This window comes from Bolinopsis microptera, chromosome 1 (assembly GCF_026151205.1).
Source record: "Bolinopsis microptera isolate Bmic1 chromosome 1, MBARI_Bmic_1.0, whole genome shotgun sequence".
Classification (NCBI taxonomy): Eukaryota; Metazoa; Ctenophora; class Tentaculata; order Lobata; family Bolinopsidae; genus Bolinopsis; species Bolinopsis microptera.
The window spans coordinates 23404870-23426644 of NC_087072.1; the positions used below are offsets into that span (position 1 = coordinate 23404870).

General features: G+C 36.5%; 2 protein-coding genes across 2 annotated transcripts in view; both read right to left on the bottom strand.

Moving 5' to 3' along the window:
* Positions 1-21775, bottom strand: part of LOC134825041 (uncharacterized) — an 852482-nt gene that overhangs the window by 770217 nt on the left and 60490 nt on the right. The gene's annotated exons all lie outside the window — the stretch shown is intronic.
* The window catches only part of LOC134824982 (G patch domain-containing protein 1-like), a 79299-nt gene that overhangs the window by 5107 nt on the left and 52417 nt on the right, over positions 1-21775 (bottom strand). The window contains exons 2-9 of the mRNA XM_063837025.1: positions 6631-6815; positions 6362-6457; positions 6091-6190; positions 5624-5696; positions 5401-5463; positions 4186-5171; positions 3726-3798; positions 3232-3540 (exon numbers count right to left, since the gene is read on the bottom strand). Coding sequence (XP_063693095.1) covers positions 3232-3540; positions 3726-3798; positions 4186-5171; positions 5401-5463; positions 5624-5696; positions 6091-6190; positions 6362-6457; positions 6631-6814 — 1884 coding nt within the window. The 5' untranslated portion in view covers position 6815. The remainder of the gene's footprint in view (positions 1-3231; positions 3541-3725; positions 3799-4185; positions 5172-5400; positions 5464-5623; positions 5697-6090; positions 6191-6361; positions 6458-6630; positions 6816-21775) is intronic.

The window sequence follows — 21775 nt, forward strand, 5'->3', positions numbered from 1 at the left end:
ATCAGAGAACTGTTTCAACTCTATACGGAAACTTATCTCAAAATATGGTTTCAATTTTGAAGCTTATGCCTAACCTAAAACTGGTTGATTTGACAGGAAACAATCACTTGACACTCAATGGTTTTGATATTGTTGGCATATTGTCAACCCACTGCATGTTGCTTGAAGAACTGAACTTATCCGACTGTCAAATAACTTCAGATTACTTAAATAACTTAAAACATCTCAGGTTTCTAAAAGCACTGCGTCTTGATCATACCTATATTACTGAAGCACATACACTTCCAGCGTATGATATGGTTGCAAGCTTCAGGTGTATAGCATCAAGAGTTTTGCCTTATCTAAAAGAACTGGAGCAACTCACTATGATGGATAAAAATACCACATTTGATGAGGATGACATAGCTTTACTCGTTGCTAATGCAGGACCCAACTTTAAGTGTTTGCTTGTAATAGATTCGTCTAATCAGACTGTGAAAGTAAGGAACATTATTGTGAAGAACTATTCAAAATTTTAATTTGCATTATATGAGGACGGAGTAACTACCGACATGGTTCGGAATCCGGTACTGATTCTGTGTTAGTAATCTGTGTTATTAATGGTACTGATTCTGTGTTAGTAATCTGTGTTATAAATGGTACTGATTCTGTGTTAGTAATCTGTGTTTTTAATGGTACTGATTCTGTGTTAGTAATCTGTGTTATTAATGGTACTGATTCTGTGTTAGTAATCTGTGTTATTAATGGTACTGATTCTGTGTTAGTAATCTGTGTTATTAATGGTACTGATTATGTGTTAGTAATCTGTGTTATTAATGGTACTGATTCTGTTTTAGTAATCTGTGTTATCAATGGTACAGATTCTGTGTTAGTAATCTGTGTTATTAGAGGGAGGTGCAAGTAGGTTCTCTGGAGATGCAGAGCAGGTGGGGTGAGTGGAGAGAGCTCGTAATGAAGACGGATTTGAGCTGGCATACACTTTTTAAGTATGGTGACTCACTTATTGGGTTCATGCTAAGTGCTGTGTACGGCACCCTCTTAACCCCCTCTATGGTTTCCAAGTGGAGTGAAGATGAGGATGGGAAGTGCAAGTTATGTGAGGAGAGGATGGGCACCATTCAGCACATTTTGGCTGGGTGTAAGGTGGCCCTTAGTCAAGGAAGGTATAGATGGCGGCACGACAAGGTTCTGAAGCAGATCTCTGAACAGGTTGTCTTCCATTGTGATCGCCGAGTGAACACTTATAAGAACAAGGCCGGCGATGGAAAGCAGTTCATTGATTTTGTTCCTGCTGGGAAAAGAAAAGCAGGTACAGACGACCGGAAGGAGAGTCGTGGTTTTGGGATCCTGAGTGGGTATCGGGATTGGATAGTGCTGTCAGACCTTGAGGGGCAGCTTAAGTTTCCCAGTGAGATTGTGGAAACACGGCTGAGGCCGGACCTTGTGATATTCTCAAGGTCGGCAAAGACAGTTATTTGGTGGGAGCTAACAGTACCATCTGAAGAGCGGATCGCTGAATCGCACGAGTACAAGCTCGACCGATACAGCGGTCTGCAGGCTGAGATTCAGGCGAAAGGTTGGTGCTGTTATAATGCCGCAGTCGAAGTTGGAGCTAGGGGAGTGGTTGCGCAGAGTTTGGAGAGAGCTGCGAGGAGGATTGGTTTTAGGGGAAGAGAGCTGAAGAAGCTGGTACGGGACAGCGGGAAAGAGGCAGCCCACTGTTCCAGATGGATTTACTTGTTATCGAGAAAGAGGGAGTGGGAGTTCAGGAAGGTTGGAGCTTGAGAGTTCACTATAACATCTAGAGGTACCATAAACGTTATCTCGTCGCCAATTGCGAGCTCTAACGGGTCTCCTCAAGTGACTCTCGGATCAGATGGTGGTTCAAGGGTGGACTGCTGGGGCGCCTGACAGGAAACCGTATTGCGATTAAAGCCCCGAAACGGTGTCAGGTTGGTAACTGATGATTCTGATCCATGCTCCTGTGAGTTTGCTGTTGTATCTCAACTCGCTAAACTGAGGCATCTCCGCATCTTGGGTGAATATGCGTACATCTTCATACTAAACCCAGGTGTGGCATGTGTCAGTGAATACGGGCGAGCGGATGCAATAGCGAAGGTGGTGTGGCAAGGCCTAAAAGACACAGTCAGATAGTTGTCAGCTCGCTGACTGTAAGGGAGAAGGTATATCCGTATTTCGCTGCTACTGATGCAGTCCTTGATCTGGCAATCAAGGCTTCTCTGTTTTTCGTCTAACTATGTACCGTTGGGCTTGTGGAACCCGTAGGGGGGACATACATAGGTTGGAATGGTTTTGTGCACCAAGAGGAGTGAGGGAATGAGGGTTGAAGAGATAGAGAGCTAGAGAGTTGTTAGGGTGGTTAGGATCAGTAGGTGAAGTGTTTGGTTAGAGCGTTCTGTTTTTGCTGTATAGCATTTTAGTCACTCCGCAGTTTATTAACTGTGTCTCAACTCTACTGATTCTGTGTTAGTAATCTGTGTTATTAATGGTACTGATTCTGTGTTAGTAATCTGTATTATTAATGGTACTGATTCTGTGTTAGTAATCTGTGTTATTAATGGTACTGATTCTGTGTTAGTAATCTGTGAACTTATTAATGGTACTGATTCTGTGTTAGTAATCTGTGTTATTAATGGTACTGATTCTGTGTTAGTAATCTGTGTTATTAATCTTGTGTATTTATTCTCTTTTATTCTGAGATAAAGTGTTAAAACGCTTGCTTCAGGCTCAAACCCTTCACACAAATTCCACGACCTGTTTTATTTCTGTGAGGTATTCTAATCCACCTTATTTAGGTTCATCGCCAATCTGACTGGTTAACAGGTAACTTTTAGCATCATTTCGCGGAACCTGAGTTCTCTCACTTCAAACTTAAGCTCATGTACAATGTACAATGTACAATGTACATTAACAACATTCACACGAAACACAAGCGGAACAGGTTTAAAACCTCATGCACGTTAACAAGGACATAATATATTATAGCAGTGTAAGTAACACTGTGAACACATACTTTACATATTGTAAAATAACTGAATCTGAAGATTGTTCATATCACAGTTGAGTGTGTCCTATATCCTAGCACCTTGACTAAAATGCCGGTACACAGGGTGGGCAGTTACTTCTAGCCACCATGTATAGCGTAAACCCGGACCTATCTTGTAAGTTTGCTCCCTCAACAAAACAAAACAATTTTTTCATACCACTTACCTCGCTATCCGAATCTGCAAAGACAGATTTGAAGAGGTCGACATTATCTCCTATCCTATCCTCCAACTTCCGCTCATCTTCAGCCACTGCTGAGGGCCCTGGAGCACCACGTGACACACTGTTATTACCACGTGTTGCGTCACGTGACACACTGTTATTACCACGTGTTGCGTCACGTGACACACTGTTATTACCACGTGTTGCGTCACGTGACACACTGTTATTACCACGTGTTGCGTCACGTGACATGGAGGGGGTGTTGTCGGGGTGCTGGGATACTGAGCGTGCTTCTTCTTCTGGAGATTTTACCTGAAATGGAGCGGGTTCTGGGTAGTGCAACAGGCGACTGAACATTGTAAGAAGACCCCAGCTCCGCCATTCGTTATTAAACAACAAATATACATAATGCTCACAATCTGATAATATGAGATAGCAAAATCTGACTATGAACTGTTTTAAAACTATAGATAGGTTCCTATACTGTGGGCTAATACCTGTGATGTTGAGGCAGCAGAAGTAGTAGTGACTATCCTGCTGAATCTTCTTATTGTACCCACACTTTGTATACTAAAATACAGGTCAGTTAGCACTCAGCTATATTCAAATTTTAAATTTAATCAGATTATTACATTTAAATGATTTAATTACAATATGATCATTATATCCTACTTTTCTCCACGAAACATTAATTAATTATGCAAATTTTAGAAATTTTTTCCATTATAATGCACTAAGAGGCTAGTTATAGTGGATACACTAAATTTGGGGGCCATCCCCCCCCGGCCCCCCCCCCCCCCCCCCCCCAAATTAAATAAACCGGAAATTAATAATTATGCATGAATTTAATCTCTTATAATATGGATGATTTTCTTATAACCACGAATCAGAAGCATCTATAAACAAAACACGTCTCCCCTATTTGTAACTGCAATTGCACACCAGTAAGCAACTTACTCAGGATAAGGGTTCATGACATCAAATCTTCTACAAAGCAAAGAGGCAGGAATCCACTGGTGAGTCTCCCTGGTCAGCTGTCCGAACATCTTCATCCTCACCGCCTCCTTCCTCTCCTTCTCTGCCTGCTTTTCCAGCTCCTGTCTTTTATCGTCCTCAACGTTAGTCCCTGCGCTGGCAAACCTGTTCGACATCTCAAAACTCAGCGGTTTGAAGAACTTGGAGGATTTGGTGAACTCCTCGGTCTCCCGGTCCCGTTCCCAATCTGTCACACCGATTGAGAAGTAGTCGATTGTTTCTCCCTTCAAGAACTTGTTGTAACGCTCCTCCTTTGCAGGTTTACTTTGAAATGGTCGGAACATAGCGTAGGGCTGTGCTGGTTTCGTATCTTTAATACCTTCATGTTCAGACATCTCCTCAGACTTATCAAAGGGGACAGCAGCAAAGGCTGGAGAGGGACGGTCGAAGTCGGTGATACCTAACTTAGCAGCTCTTTCCTGAATGTTAGATGCTGGCTGAGTTTTAATACTGCTTGTTGAAGGAACATGAAAGGGTTTAAACCCTGGCGGTATAGCTGGAGGAGTATAATTCTTCCTCAAGTACTTATCCATCTTGCCCACATTAAAGTTGCCAAGATAATCCTTCTTTGTAGACTTGAACTTGTGAGTTAGGTGGAAGTTGTCACTTCTACTCTCCTCTTCTTCAATAGTAGTGGAGTAGTTAGATTTGTGGTCCTTGTCGTACACACTGTATTGATCCCCATCTTCCAGTGCCCCGATACCGAACGCTTCCCCTGAAAACCCTGCAACTTTTTGGTCTCTACCGGAGGAGCTGGCGGACGTTTCACCTGATATTCCGATATAGTCGATACCTTTGTTCGTGAGATGGGCAGTGAGCATGTACTGGTTTGAGTCTTTAGGAGCTAGGTACAAACCAATCGTGTACATGTCCTCTTCCTCTTCTTCCTCTTCTGCGTCTCCTTCTTCCTATAAGTTTCGTGAGTTAATGGAAATGATTTTCTGAGAAAGGCGAATAAGCTGATAATTCCCCAAATTTAAAAAAGTCCTTTTTATCAAACATTATAACTGAACTTCATCATAGTAATGATTGGAACTATCATACCGATGATCTCAAACAAATCTTATTGTGGAGAAATTTTGAATAATTCTTGAGTACACAATGGAATGTATCAATATTTAAGAACTATGTGAATACCTTACTATAGCCAGGGGGAGGTTGACAACTGTACGCTGCTTTACTAGACTCCTTCTGTTCTACCTGAAGGTTGTATTTTAATAATGTGTTAACGAAATCAAGACAAAAGATTAAACACTTCAACATTAAATTAATATAGTAGAACATGTGAATCGAAATAGAGGTGAATTATCGTAATTAAACGTGTTATTAATACTACAAGGTGTTATGTGACAGTACCGACCTGTTTTCTAGGTCCTACTCCAAAGCCCGGTTTCCAGCCCATAGCTCTCATAAGCTTTACACCCTTACTGTCCCTGTAAATAATTCAAATACACATCACAAGTTAAGAAGCGGTCAACTTAGATTTTATGTAGTCTAGATCGAGATGTGCCGTAACTTTGCAGTCAAAATAAATCGTATGCAAATGTATCTTCTATGGATATGTGCATTATATACATTTGATATCGGTAGATAATTGCCAATTCCAAGTATAGAACAAATCAACACCATATATATGATAACCAGACATTAATACAATATACACCATATTATGAAGTACAAAACAAAATGGATTGACACAGAGTCATGAAGTAAATAAGGGCTGAAGTTAGTGAGCTACAATCCCTCATCGTGTATACGAATCTAGGAGGTTATTCTACTATAAAATGTACGGTGTATGTTAAGAAAAACATCTATAATAAAAGATACCTGTCCACAGTCATAACTGAGAGAATTGAATCTTTTGATTGGCTCTTTTCTTCATTATACTCACTCGACTTACCGATATTTTTTGGGGCGATGCCGAATGCTGAAATAATTATTTTTATTAGGTCTAAAATATTTTTAAAAATGTAATATTATGTTACTCAAAATGTGATGTAATGTAAAGAACACTATTTAGATAAGGTAATAAACTTAAAAACTTCATTCAAAATTGATATTAATTAATATAAAAGACTAATCAATATAAATGAGATACCTGATATATCTTCCTCATCCATGTACATATCAGCAGTTCTATTTGATGCCGTTTGACGCTTTTCTTTAGAGGAGGTGAAAGTCGATGGTGTAAAACCTGCGGGTATAATAACCATCAAATTTTTGGGAGACGTAAAATAATTAAAGATCAAACTAAAGTATTATCTGATTTTAGTTCAAAAAGCACAAGATCAGAATACAAAACTGATTTAGGTCTCTGAAATTGTAAACCAGAAACCAGGAAAAGTAATTCAACAAAACTAGACATACCCTCTTTAGATCCGACACTATTATAATAGCCCGCAGAAAAACCCCCAGTGAAGGCTCCATGAAACCTCCTCCTTCCCTGTTCGTCAGTAACCACCTCATCCTGCACATGCTTTATCTTGCCTTGTGTTGAGATGTTGGTAAATTTACTGCCAAATAATACATAATCATCTTCATCATCAGACATTCTGAGAAGGGGGGTTTGTTATTAATGTGAAACGCAGTGATCAATAATTACATAGACAGAAATGATCAAGGAATGAGCAGACTGAAAATTGTAAAAATAATTTTACACTGGAATTATATAATATATTTAATATTTTTTAAACCTCAAGTGGTTTTACAATGCTAGACATCTTTGCACAATTTTGTGCGCACTTCTGGCATTAATTTCACGATTTATCTTTTTCTTGTTTACTTAATAAATAAATAAATAAATAAATTCTAACATTTATTACACGCTTCGACATTAAAATATACCCAACAAAGATGTACATTAAAGTCATTCAAGCAAGACTTAGTGTTGAAATAGCAAGATTATGGACTTTTTAAACAGTTCAGATTTTATGAACAAATATTTGTATGAAGTTACCAAAATTATGCACTTTCATATCAGTTCAGACATTATGGACAAATATTAGAAATATTATCAAAAGCTAGTTGGAAATAAAACGTCTTTAGGGCATTTTTAAAACATTCTACAGATGATAATGATCTCACTGAGTAGGGTAGTTCATTCCAAATTTTTGGTCCACAAAACATAAATGCAGCATCTGTTCGTCTGAAATGAGGAGCAGGAGGAACTTTCAACAAATAAAAGTCATCATCTAGTCTGGAACTTTGTCTTCGTACTTCCCTTAGATTGACGTGTCCTTGTAAGTACTGAGGGGCTATGTTATTAAGACACTTGAAGACCAGAAGTGATATTTTGAACTTAATTCTGAACCGAACAGGCAGAAAGTGGAGCTTTTTGAGGTAAGGCATGATAGGTTCACGTATCTTTTTTCCGTAAAGACCAAAGATAAATCTAGCAGCATTGTTCTGTATCTTTTGTAGCTTATGAAGACCCCATACAAATGCCACAAATCCTTAATCAGTAATCTGAATTTCCGGTTATAATACAATTTTCGGTGTCCCTGATTGTATTTACACTCGGTCACTTGTCAAGGCATGTACAGCTACAGGTGATTCGGCGAATTTTCTTTGAAATAAAATGATGTATTGGTGTAACAATTTGAAAGCTTATTGGTAAAAATGATAAAAGGGCAATAATGAGCACTCAAATCAAATCAAATCAAATCAAATCAAATCAAAACATAATGATACATAAGATCATCACAACTATTCATAAAAATATGTTAATAATTTAAATTATACCCAAACGGCCTAGTTCAGGTTGATAAACTTTTTCTTTGCTACATATGGATGAAACCACAGATAATCATTATGTTTCCTTTTATTCTCCAAATTGTTATCTCCTTCAATTCTACTTGTCACCTCAACAGACACTTTACAATGATGATGACTTTTTCTTTGAAACAATGTTTTAAAAACTCTTCTGTAAACTCTTTTGTCTCTTGTTTATATTTTATATTTTAGTTATACTGTGTACTGTCCCACTTATATCACTGGCAACGCACCATAAACCAGGCTGTGTCCCATCGCTTATTGACAATATTCTGACAAACTCCACTGACAACATTGTGTCAGCTGGACTACTGGATACCAGGGTTTCGCATCACTCTCCAATTTTCTGTATTCTCGAATGTAGCATGCCTGAAGAACCAGAACTTGACCCTTGTAAACCAAAATACGACTACTGTGAATCTAATATGACCAAGTTCTTAGAAGATATTCAAACAAATTTTTGTGGGCAGGTGTGCTACAACGTAGAAAACTTTGAAATTTTTGCAAATAAGATAAAACTTTTGATCGAAGAAAACTTTTTAATTGAATCTGAATCGTTCAAAAAGTCAAAAAGAAATATGATTGCAAACCCTTGGATCACACCACCTGGATCATTGCATCAGTGAAAAAGAAAGAATATCTTTACAAGCAGTGGAAGAGTACAATTAAGGAACCCAACCCTCTTGGAGACTCTGATCTATACTTAACCTATAGTAAATTCCGTCGACAGTTAAAATACATTATCAGATCTGCCAAGAAATTGTACTATTGCAGAAAATTCTCAAAAGTCTCAGGTAATATGAAGCAAACATGGGCACTGATCAATGAACTGAGGGGAAAAACAAAAACTGGAATAAAGGCCTCGTTCAAAATAGATGGTAGTTTAGTAAAAGACAAGCGTGTCATATCGAATGGCTTTAACATGTTCTTCTCTTCCATTGCAGGTAAACTTAACGCGAAGCTCTGCTCCTCCAAACCAATAAGTCGTGACACAGCTTGCCAGAGGCCCCTTAATTATAAGAACTACTTTAACAAAAGAGTTACCAACAGTATGTTCTTAAACCCCTGTGATTCTGAGGAAATCGAAAAAATTGTTAAAACCTTCCAGGGTGACAAGGCTAGTGACATATCAATAGCTGTTCTTAAGAAATGTTGCACTACAATCTCTAAACACCTAGCTGGTTTCCTAAACTCATTCATGAAGCTGGGTCTATTTCCAAATATTCTCAAAATAGGTAAGGTCACCCCCGTATTTAAGAAAGGAGACCCACAGCTGTTTGATAACTACAGGCCTATATCCATTCTACCTATCTTTGGTAAGATATTTGAAAAAGTAATTTACTGCCGACTATATAGCTTCTTTACTTCACATATGGTCATATACGATAAACAGTTTGGATTCAGATCCAACCACTCAACGGCACATGCCATCAATTACTCCATTGACCACATTCTTAAAAACCTAGAAAGTAAGAATCATGTAATTGGCATATTCATTGACTTAAGCAAAGCGTTTGACACAATCGACCACAGAAAATTACTTGTCAAACTTGAACACTATGGCATAAGAGGGCCCTGTCTTGACCTAATTGAAAGCTATTTGTGTAACCGACAGCAGTATGTTGATTTCCAAAATACACACTCTGATCACTGCAAAATTGAATATGGGGTACCACAGGGATCAGTTCTAGGCCCTCTCCTCTTCTTACTCTACATTAATGACATTACCAACTCTAGCAAACTTGGACACTTCATACTGTTTGCAGATGACACGAACATATTTGTTGCTGGAAAAACTGAACAAGAAGCCTATTTGAATGCTAATAAAGTACTTGAATCTGTAAATGACTATATGGAATCTAACTTGCTGCACTTTCACCAAAGCAAATCGGTCTACATGTTATTCAGACCTGGCCGGTACTCGTCCTGTGCACGTGCTCGTGAATATGGCTCTGAGAACTCACTCACGTTATCAGGCAACACGCTTACACGGGTAGATAAAGTGAGATTCCTTGGTGTTATCATAGACCATGAACTATCCTGGGAACCCCAACTAGATAACATAAAAAGTAAACTAACTACAAGTATAGCTATAATTAAACGTATTATGAAGTTTATTCCAGAAACAGAGTACCATAAGCTGTATGACTCCTTATTCAAGTCTCATATGAGCTACTGTATCAGTAGCTGGGGTGGTGTCACACCTTATAGACTATCTAAACTGTTCTCCATCCAAAAAAGATGTGTACGCCTTCTATTTGGAAGCAAACCAAGCTTTGACCGGGCAGAGTATTATGAAACATGTGCACGTGCAAGACCATACAGTGAACACATCGCAAAAAGGAGCTTTGCTTTGGAAAACACTAAGCCAATATTCAATACCGAGAAAATCATGTCAATCCACAACCTGTACACCCAACATATATCCACTGAACTGTTTAAAATCTTGAAACTGCATCAACCTATCTCTCTGACAAGTTTATTCCAAACAAGTTCCAGAGCATGTAGCCAAACTATGCGGGTCCCCCGACACAAACTTGAAATTTCTAAACACAATTTTGTCTTCAAAGGTACGACTATATGGAACAGTTTGGTTGATAAAATATTCGACAAATGCACTCCTAATGAAAACAATGTCATGGTCCCTGGCTCTAGTAAATTTTCAGACCTTTCCTCCCCCATCTCAATTATCAAGAGCCGTATCAAAAAGCTCTTACTTGAAACCCAGCAATTGACAACACCTGGGCGTGAAATTGAGTGGCTCCCCCTAAATAGCTGGGGCATTGAACCAGCTTAGTCAATCAGCATCCCATCCCTTGCATACAACTAATTACAAAAGCGCTAATTATACCTGTTTCAAAAGCATCCTGTCTGGAAATTCCCTGACTGCCGTGTGAATCTTTGGATCTATTTTTGGATCTATTTTTATATTGATATGATTTTTATATACCTATATATTCCTCGCATAATTTCCATGTCCGCCTGAACAAACCTGGCACCATCAAATCTTACTCTAGAAACCCCAGAACTCATCAAGCCTAGTCTGAATTCAAAACTAGTTGACCAGCTACGTACAGTTTCCTGGACAGCTGGAACCTTTTGGGCCATGCACAAGCCAATAGCATGTATGGTCCTGCAGTGGGGTCTCCTTGTCCTTGGATCTGTGTTTTGATCCGTCTTTTCTTAAAATTTTCCATTTGTGTCACTTAGAATCACCTTTTAAAATGTTAATCGACACCACTGGTCCTAGTTAAATTTAGCCATGGCACGACTACTCGAACGTAACAGTTAAATAGGTGTGACATACTATTATATTCTTATAATTATATCATATGAATTGATTGCACTGCTACTAAATAAAATACTTTGTTTTACTAAATACTTTGTTTTACTGTGTACTGTGTACAATAGTTATAGTGTGTAGTGTGTAGCGTTGTAACGTGTCACTTTATATTTTGCTCCCATCGTCAGCCTTGACTGCAACTTACCATTTAATGTCACCGCGCCAGAAGGAGTAGGGACCTTTTCCGCGTACAATTGGCAAAATTCGGGGTTTGCGATAGCAAAATAAGTTTTTGGAAACACTTATGAAAGTTTCGGCAAAAGTGGAATGTAAAACATGAAATAAAATGTTTAAATAAATGAATAGTGAAGGTTTGATAAAAATTGAAGAAAACTGTAAAAAATGGTACGTGTCAGAGCAAAAAAAGTTGGGAAAAATCGCAAAAATATGAGCCAAAAAAGGTGTATAAAATTGTTCATAACTTTTTTTTTGATCATGATAGGAAAAAAATTTTTTTAAGTGCAAAAAGCTGTAAATTTTGTGCGCGTCATAAATACAATCTTACGCCGCGCAAGACATTGGGATATGAAATATAAGTGCCAACGCAATTTTGTTTCGCCATTCGCGTTGGATCATGACACGTATGATTTGTATCATTCCTGCGACTCTTGAATCATTGCAACGCTAACTTTCTTATCACTGTCAATTGCATTGTTTTTCTTTGTACTTAAACGATCACATTACCGTATTCAGTTGTTGCTGGCCCGTTCAAGATTTAACTTAGCTTAGCTAAGAAATATAAATTAGGCTAAAACATATAAGATTGTAATGAATTTGTACATGACGTACAGGGTCTTGGACGTCGTTTGGATATAAGGTTTAAATTTCTTGGTCTGTTGAACCACAGTTTTGTGAGACATAACAGATTTTGGATTTACATGTTTCATTTTCAAACAACCCCACCTAAGAAAAATAACACTTAACTGTGTAACTTGTACATTGTAAGGTAGATCCACATATTTTTAGCTATTTGACACTGGGATTCGAACCCTTGACCGTCTATTCAAATGGTGACAGCTTAGCCCACTCGGCCATCTAGTTTTGTTACATAGTGTCTCTTCGTTTTCAACCACAACTAGAATGGTAGCTTAGGATGTTAGTTTTGACTTCTGATCACGCCTTTCTTACCTTTTGTGACAGATTACATTTAACCGGGTTTACCCTTTCTAGCAAAATGTCAAGCACACCAGATTAACCGATTGGAGCGGAGAGTTGCGGATCAGTGGCAGCAGACTATCGTCCAATCAGTAAGTATTTATTTTTGTTATTTATTAAGTATTTATTTGCAAGTGTAATTGAACTGAAGTGATAGCTTAGGAACCATAATTCACAACATTCTGCCGACTCAAAACTTTGAAATAGTGACCAGAATTGATCGGTGATTCAGTTTTGAAGTTTAAAAGTGTAATTGAACTGGAGTGATAGCTTAGGAACCATAATTCACAACATTCTGCCGACTCAAAACTTTGAAATAGTGACCAGAATTGATTGGTGATTCAGTTTTGAAGTTTAAAAGTGTAATTGAACTGGAGTGATAGCTTAGGAACCATAATTCACAACATTCTGCCGACTCAAAACTTTGAAATAGTGACCAGAATTGATTGGTGATTCAGTTTTGAAGTTTAAAAGTGTAATTGAACTGGAGTGATAGCTTAGGAACCATAATTCACAACATTCTGCCGACTCAAAACTTTGAAATAGTGATCAGAATTAATTGGTGATTCAGTTTTGAAGTTTAAAAGTGTAATTGAACTGGAGTGATAGCTTAGGAACCATAATTCACAACATTCTGCCGTATCAAAACTTTGAAATAGTGACCAGGATTGATTGGTGATTCAGTTTTGAAGTTTAAAAGTGTAATTGAACTGGAGTGATAGCTTAGGAACCATAATTAACAACATTCTGCCGACTCAAAACTTTGAAATAGTGACCAGGATTGATTGATGATTCAGTTTTGAAGTTTAAAAGTGTAATTGAACTGGAGTGATAGCTTAGGAACCATAATTCACAACATTCTGCCGTATCAAAACTTTGAAATAGTGACCAGGATTGATTGGTGATTCAGTTTTGAAGTTTAAAAGTGTAATTGAACTGGAGTGATAGCTTAGGAACCATAATTAACAACATTCTGCCGACTCAAAACTTTGAAATAGTGACCAGGATTGATCGGTGATTCAGTTTTGAAGTTTAAAAGTGTAATTGAACTGGAGTGATAGCTTAGGAACCATAATTCACAACATTCTGCCGACTCAAAACTTTGAAATAGTGACCAGAATTGATCGGTGATTCTGTTTTGAAGTTTAAAAGTGTAATTGAACTGGAGTGATAGCTTAGGAACCATAATTAACAACATTCTGCCGACTCAAAACTTTGAAATAGTGACCAGGATTGATTGGTGATTCAGTTTTGAAGTTTAAAAGTGTAATTGAACTGGAGTGATAGCTTAGGAACCATAATTCACAACATTCTGCCGTATCAAAACTTTGAAATAGTGACCAGAATTGATTGGTGATTCAGTTTTGAAGTTTAAAAGTGTAATTGAACTGGAGTGATAGCTTAGGAACCATAATTCACAACATTCTGCCGACTCAAAACTTTGAAATAGTGATCAGAATTAATTGGTGATTCAGTTTTGAAGTTTAAAAGTGTAATTGAACTGGAGTGATAGCTTAGGAACCATAATTCACAACATTCTGCCATATCAAAACTTTGAAATAGTGACCAGGATTGATTGGTGATTCAGTTTTGAAGTTTAAAAGTGTAATTGAACTGGAGTGATAGCTTAGGAACCATAATTCACAACATTCTGCCGACTCAAAACTTTGAAATAGTGACCAGGATTGATTGATGATTCAGTTTTGAAGTTTAAAAGTGTAATTGAACTGGAGTGATAGCTTAGGAACCATAATTCACAACATTCTGCCGTATCAAAACTTTGAAATAGTGACCAGGATTGATTGGTGATTCAGTTTTGAAGTTTAAAAGTGTAATTGAACTGGAGTGATAGCTTAGGAACCATAATTAACAACATTCTGCCGACTCAAAACTTTGAAATAGTGACCAGGATTGATTGGTGATTCAGTTTTGAAGTAAGAAAGTGTAATTGAACTGGAGTGATAGCTTATGAGCTATAATTCACAACATTCTGCCGTCTCAAAACTTTGAAGTAGTGACAAGAATTGATTGGTGATTCAGTTTTGAAGTTTTGAAGTGTAATTGAACTGGTGTGATAGCTTAGGAACCACAATTCACAACATTCTGCCGTCTCAAAACTTTGAAGTAGTGACAAGAATTGATTGGTGATTCAGTTGTGAAGTTTAAAAGTGCAATTGTGGTAATTTCTAACAACTATATAGTAGCTAACTTTATGCTCAAGTTTTATTTACTTACCATGACCACGTTATTAGCTTAGGAACCATAATTCACAACATTCTGCCGACTCAAAACTTTGAAATAGTGATCAGAATTAATTGGTGATTCAGTTTTGAAGTTTAAAAGTGTAATTGAACTGGAGTGATAGCTTAGGAACCATAATTCACAACATTCTGCCGACTCAAAACTTTGAAATATTGACCAGAATTGATCGGTGATTCAGTTTTGAAGTTTAAAAGTGTAATTGAACTGGAGTGATAGCTTAGGAACCATAATTCACAACATTCTGCCGGCTCAAAACTTTGAAATAGTGACCAGGATTGATCGGTGATTCTGTTTTGAAGTTTAAAAGTGTAATTGAACTGGAGTGATAGCTTAGGAACCATAATTCACAACATTCTGTCGTATCAAAACTTTGAAATAGTGACCAGGATTGATTGGTGATTCAGTTTTGAAGTTTAAAAGTGTAATTGAACTGGAGTGATAGCTTAGGAACCATAATTAACAACATTCTGCCGACTCAAAACTTTGAAATAGTGACCAGGATTGATTGATGATTCAGTTTTGAAGTTTAAAAGTGTAATTGAACTGGAGTGATAGCTTAGGAACCATAATTCACAACATTCTGCCGTATCAAAACTTTGAAATAGTGACCAGGATTGATTGGTGATTCAGTTTTGAAGTTTAAAAGTGTAATTGAACTGGAGTGATAGCTTAGGAACCATAATTAACAACATTCTGCCGACTCAAAACTTTGAAATAGTGACCAGGATTGATCGGTGATTCAGTTTTGAAGTTTAAAAGTGTAATTGAACTGGAGTGATAGCTTAGGAACCATAATTCACAACATTCTGCCGACTCAAAACTTTGAAATAGTGACCAGAATTGATCGGTGATTCTGTTTTGAAGTTTAAAAGTGTAATTGAACTGGAGTGATAGCTTAGGAACCATAATTAACAACATTCTGCCGACTCAAAACTTTGAAATAGTGACCAGGATTGATTGGTGATTCAGTTTTGAAGTTTAAAAGTGTAATTGAACTGGAGTGATAGCTTAGGAACCATAATTCACAACATTCTGCCGTATCAAAACTTTGAAATAGTGACCAGAATTGATTGGTGATTCAGTTTTGAAGTTTAAAAGTGTAATTGAACTGGAGTGATAGCTTAGGAACCATAATTCACAACATTCTGCCGACTCAAAACTTTGAAATAGTGATCAGAATTAATTGGTGATTCAGTTTTGAAGTTTAAAAGTGTAATTGAACTGGAGTGATAGCTTAGGAACCATAATTCACAACATTCTGCCATATCAAAACTTTGAAATAGTGACCAGGATTGATTGGTGATTCAGTTTTGAAGTTTAAAAGTGTAATTGAACTGGAGTGATAGCTTAGGAACCATAATTCACAACATTCTGCCGACTCAAAACTTTGAAATAGTGACCAGGATTGATTGATGATTCAGTTTTGAAGTTTAAAAGTGTAATTGAACTGGAGTGATAGCTTAGGAACCATAATTCACAACATTCTGCCGTATCAAAACTTTGAAATAGTGACCAGGATTGATTGGTGATTCAGTTTTGAAGTTTAAAAGTGTAATTGAACTGGAGTGATAGCTTAGGAACCATAATTAACAACATTCTGCCGACTCAAAACTTTGAAATAGTGACCAGGATTGATTGGTGATTCAGTTTTGAAGTAAGAAAGTGTAATTGAACTGGAGTGATAGCTTATGAGCTATAATTCACAACATTCTGCCGTCTCAAAACTTTGAAGTAGTGACAAGAATTGATTGGTGATTCAGTTTTGAAGTTTTGAAGTGTAATTGAACTGGTGTGATAGCTTAGGAACCACAATTCACAACATTCTGCCGTCTCAAAACTTTGAAGTAGTGACAAGAATTGATTGGTGATTCAGTTGTGAAGTTTAAAAGTGCAATTGTGGTAATTTCTAACAACTATATAGTAGCTAACTTTATGCTCAAGTTTTATTTACTTACCATGACCACGTTATTAGCTTAGGAACCATAATTCACAACATTCTGCCGACTCAAAACTTTGAAATAGTGATCAGAATTAATTGGTGATTCAGTTTTGAAGTTTAAAAGTGTAATTGAACTGGAGTGATAGCTTAGGAACCATAATTCACAACATTCTGCCGACTCAAAACTTTGAAATATTGACCAGAATTGATCGGTGATTCAGTTTTGAAGTTTAAAAGTGTAATTGAACTGGAGTGATAGCTTAGGAACCATAATTCACAACATTCTGCCGGCTCAAAACTTTGAAATAGTGACCAGGATTGATCGGTGATTCTGTTTTGAAGTTTAAAAGTGTAATTGAACTGGAGTGATAGCTTAGGAACCATAATTCACAACATTCTGTCGTATCAAAACTTTGAAATAGTGACCAGGATTGATTGGTGATTCAGTTTTGAAGTTTAAAAGTGTAATTGAACTGGAGTGATAGCTTAGGAACCATAATTCACAACATTCTGCCGTATCAAAACTTTGAAATAGTGACCAGGATTGATTGGTGATTCAGTTTTGAAGTTTAAAAGTGTAATTGAACTGGAGTGATAGCTTAGGAACCATAATTAACAACATTCTGCCGACTCAAAACTTTGAAATAGTGACCAGGATTGATTGGTGATTCAGTTTTGAAGTAAGAAAATGTAATTGAACTGGAGTGATAGCTTATGAGCTATAATTCACAACATTCTGCCGTCTCAAAACTTTGAAGTAGTGACAAGAATTGATTGGTGATTCAGTTTTGAAGTTTTGAAGTGTAATTGAACTAGTGTGATAGCTTAGGATTCACAATTCACAACATTCTGCCGTCTCAAAACTTTGAAGTAGTGACAAGAATTGATTGGTGATTCAGTTGTGAAGTTTAAAAGTGCAATTGTGGTAATTTCTAACAACCATATAGTAGCTAACTTTATGCTCAAGTTTTATTTACTTACCATGACCACGTTATTATATCTACCTAGGATTAGAAAAATGTGCTTGAATGTGCTAGAATTCAACCGAATCTACACGCATTTGATTCGATTTGTCACCGATTTACCTTGGACCAGCAAATCTGATTAAGTAGGATTGGAGGTACCTACAGCCTTATAATCAAATCATCTTACTGATATAAAACTTTAAAGCTTTTGCGAAATTTTGCCCCATTTTGCGTTTTGCTCCGACCGAAAACAAGAAATACGGTATTTCTGCAATAGATTACCAATATATGAACAACTTGCTGTGACTTTGGAGGATTGTTTAACAAATATGATAACGCAGTTTTAACAAAATTAATGTTAGTTAGTAAATTTCTCTACGGTCAAATTCTACAACATACAATGAGATCGACTACCATTTTGGTCGGCTGGATTCGGGACCTTTTGAAGTTTGCGCGCGCGTTTTCTTGCCTCTTGGAGTAGGGACCTCAGTGCTGTGTACACAATTTTTCCCGCCTAATTTCAATGCAAGCCCAACGGTCATAAAACCATTACACATTACTATTCTACACTTTACTCCATCTTGACATACTAATTGGATACCAGTTTAACTGTTTATACTCTGACTTCTCTAGTTTACACTTTTAACTAATGTTGTACATATTTTCAGTTCCTCTAGTCGTCAACCGTGTGACACTACAGCTAGACAGTCGATGGGTGATAATTGAAACCGGAATATCCCACATTGTATTCCATCAGCAAGCATGGTAGAGCACCAAACGATGATGAATGATACCATGGAAATAATGTTTCTAATTCAGTGAATAACCCACAATGAAGATACATCGGACAAATCACTTCTTATAGTTCTCTGCCGAAAAAACTAAACTTTATCTTTTCGTATCAACCAAAGAAACATTTCTTATTACTAAAATGTCAAAACTGCCAAATATTAATTGTATAATAGAATATTATGCTCATTTGGAGAAATAAAGACTTTATTTGTAGAAATTTGTGTTAAAAACCGACAACGATTAAGTGAGATATATTTGCGCCAGATATGTAATATTTTTATCGGCGGACTGATTTCAATATTGATTGAAATAAATTTTCGTGCACATACAGAATGAATGGTTAATAATTTAATATATATGTAGACCAAGCTCTGTGCACGGGATGCTTCCTGGAAGAATCCAGTTCTTTTAGCGGGGCACCCTACCTAAAGCCAAATTGAGATATAATAATCATATTCCTAGAGAAATAATCAGAAATCGAATACCAATCAAATAATATGATATATATGAGTAGTAACCATATTTACTATGCAAAATGCCCCAACCACATAGTGTAAATTTATATAGAATTCAAATTCCATATCATCATTAAACCTCAATACCTAGTCAATATAATAGCCCAAGCAAAATTAAATAACTTCTTATATACCTTACTGTCATACTACAAATTAATTAAACATTTGAAATCTGTTGACCAGAGAATAAATTTCTAAGCCTAATGCAAGTGAAATAATTTAGATGCAATAATGAATGCCTAATGTGAGTATCATTTGTCAATGTCCTTGTAAAAAAGTCTGTACAAGAGATATGAGTAACTAATATAGAAGAAAAAACAGGAAGTTGTCGTCTGTTGTAAAATAATATGGTATCTATTGTGATTTAAGACATCAATTTTGAGGAAAAATTTTAATATGTACGGTTAGAAAATCATTTCAGCTTTCTACACTTAACTGCACAATTTTTGTATTGTGTCTATCAGCCAAGAAATTGTTTAATGAAGACAAAAATTATGGGCGCAAATTCGTTCAATATTACCAAATGCGCGGAGGTTTCTTTTTACCATTTTAACAGATTTTATCCGATTTTTAAAATTCTTTCTGTGTGATCATGTGTAAACCTTTATGAATACATTGGTGTACTTCATTTGTCAAATGAAATCGAATAAACACACTAATCAAGCTGTCTAAGAGCGAGATGGCCGTATTTTCCCAATCTGCGCGTGAAAAGGTCCCTACTCCTTCTGCCGCGGTGAATGTACTTGATACAGCATATATCGAAAATTAAAACACTGTTTTCGATCTGACGGGTGGTGGGCTCTCTCTGATGAGACATAGTTCTAGGGGGTACCCGGGCCGGGGTACGAGTTAACGAATAATGTTCGTGTCCTTCCACAATCCCCTCTCACTATGTTTCTGACGGAGGAGGAGCCTAGTTCATCCGTCTCATTTACGGTTTTCTCTTTGGCGCATGTTTATTGTAGGTAATAAGCACAAGCTTCTGAAATTAAGTACTAATTTATATATTATATATATAGTAGACACTGCACAAATAATAGCCAAAAAAAATTATTCAAACAATATACACATAATATAACAATTACCCTATATAAAAATTCAATATAAATTCAATAGAAAACTAAATAAAATTTATAAACACCCTTTAAGTAGTATATATAGTATAAGTAAGCCAGTTTAAATAAAAGAACTGGCTCCAAATTTATATCTAATTCTGCTATTTTTACTGCACTACTACTTTTCAACCCTCTCTCCTCTAAGAGCTATGATTGTTGTTCTCAATAGATCAAATCTTACTCTCTTCCTAATAAATAGCCAAATGATATTAAAATGATTCCAACATTCAGGAATATACGATAGGAATGGGGACTTGGACTATCAAGTTGTTAAGTAGATTAGACTTATTGTTGAATTTCGTCAAACAAGATTTAAAGTGGAATGAAAGAATGAACACAATATTATATATAAAGTAGTAGTGCAATAAAAATAGCAGAATTAGATATAAATTTGGAGCCAGTTCTTTAAACTGGCTTACTTATACTACTTAAAGGGTGTTCAAGGGTTTTCTATTGAATTTATATTGAATTTTATATAGGGTAATTGTTATATTATGTGTATATTGTTTGAATAATATAGCTTTAGTCAATATTATATATATATATCAGTTGTCTTTTTTTAAGTTGTATTTTAATTTACATATTTATCCAATTAATAAAATAAAATTGTAAAGTCAGTAACACATAACATTTAACAAAATAACCTAACTTTTATATTACCAACCTGTATATCAAACCGTAAGCCATTTTACTATTATATATATATATATAGCTTAGCGTTATTGAAATATAGCGAGGTGACAAGCTGGCGCCTGGCATGCCATCCACCATTCCTCTGCGCGCATGCGTTTCATTTATATTTACCAGAATATTAATAGCGAATCAAGCTAAAGTGTACAGCTGAACAAGCTAGCGAAGTGAACGCCATCCAGTAATAATTGTTACAGGTGATACGTCACAAGAATTTTTTTAATTTGGGTGAGCGATTTAGTGAAAAGTATATTTTGTAGATCGATGCACTACTAGACCGCGCCGCGCATGACATTATGTTTCTTGTATGAACCAGACGAGATTGCAGCAAAGCTACGAGCCGGAAGGGATTGACATTGTCAATCAGTGTAATATTTGTGTAAGGTTCACTAAGGGAGAAGCCCAACTGTTACTGTTGCATAATAAACCTTGCAACCAGCATTTCTCACGTTTATTAAAGAAGCTGGCTTGTAAGATGGAATACCACACATAACAGGGCAGAGGTACTCAAATGCTGTGGGATACATAACATTAGGAAGCGCCTTCGTTTCGAAATCTTAAGAACGACGGTAATTTCTCTCCTGGGAGACAGAGGGGCGAAAAAGAACTTTGTCAATATAGACAGTTTAAATTTGAACTTGGAGCTGCAAGGCCAAGGGTGATTTTCAAAATATTGAGTTTTTGAAGGGTTATTTTTATATAGGGTCATTGTGACATTATGTGTATACTGTTTGAAACATTTTATTAATTAAATGCAGCATGCTCAAGACATGATTGATGATGATGATGAAAATCTAAAATATATGGCTACAATGAGCATTTTAATAACAATATTTATTCAATCCTAAAATGTGCCACTTAATAATATTAGAACCGTTATATGTATGTTGTATGTACGTACTTAACAACAATTGGCAGCATTATCACTCAGAAATCAACCCAGTTACGGGTGGTTACAGAAGATT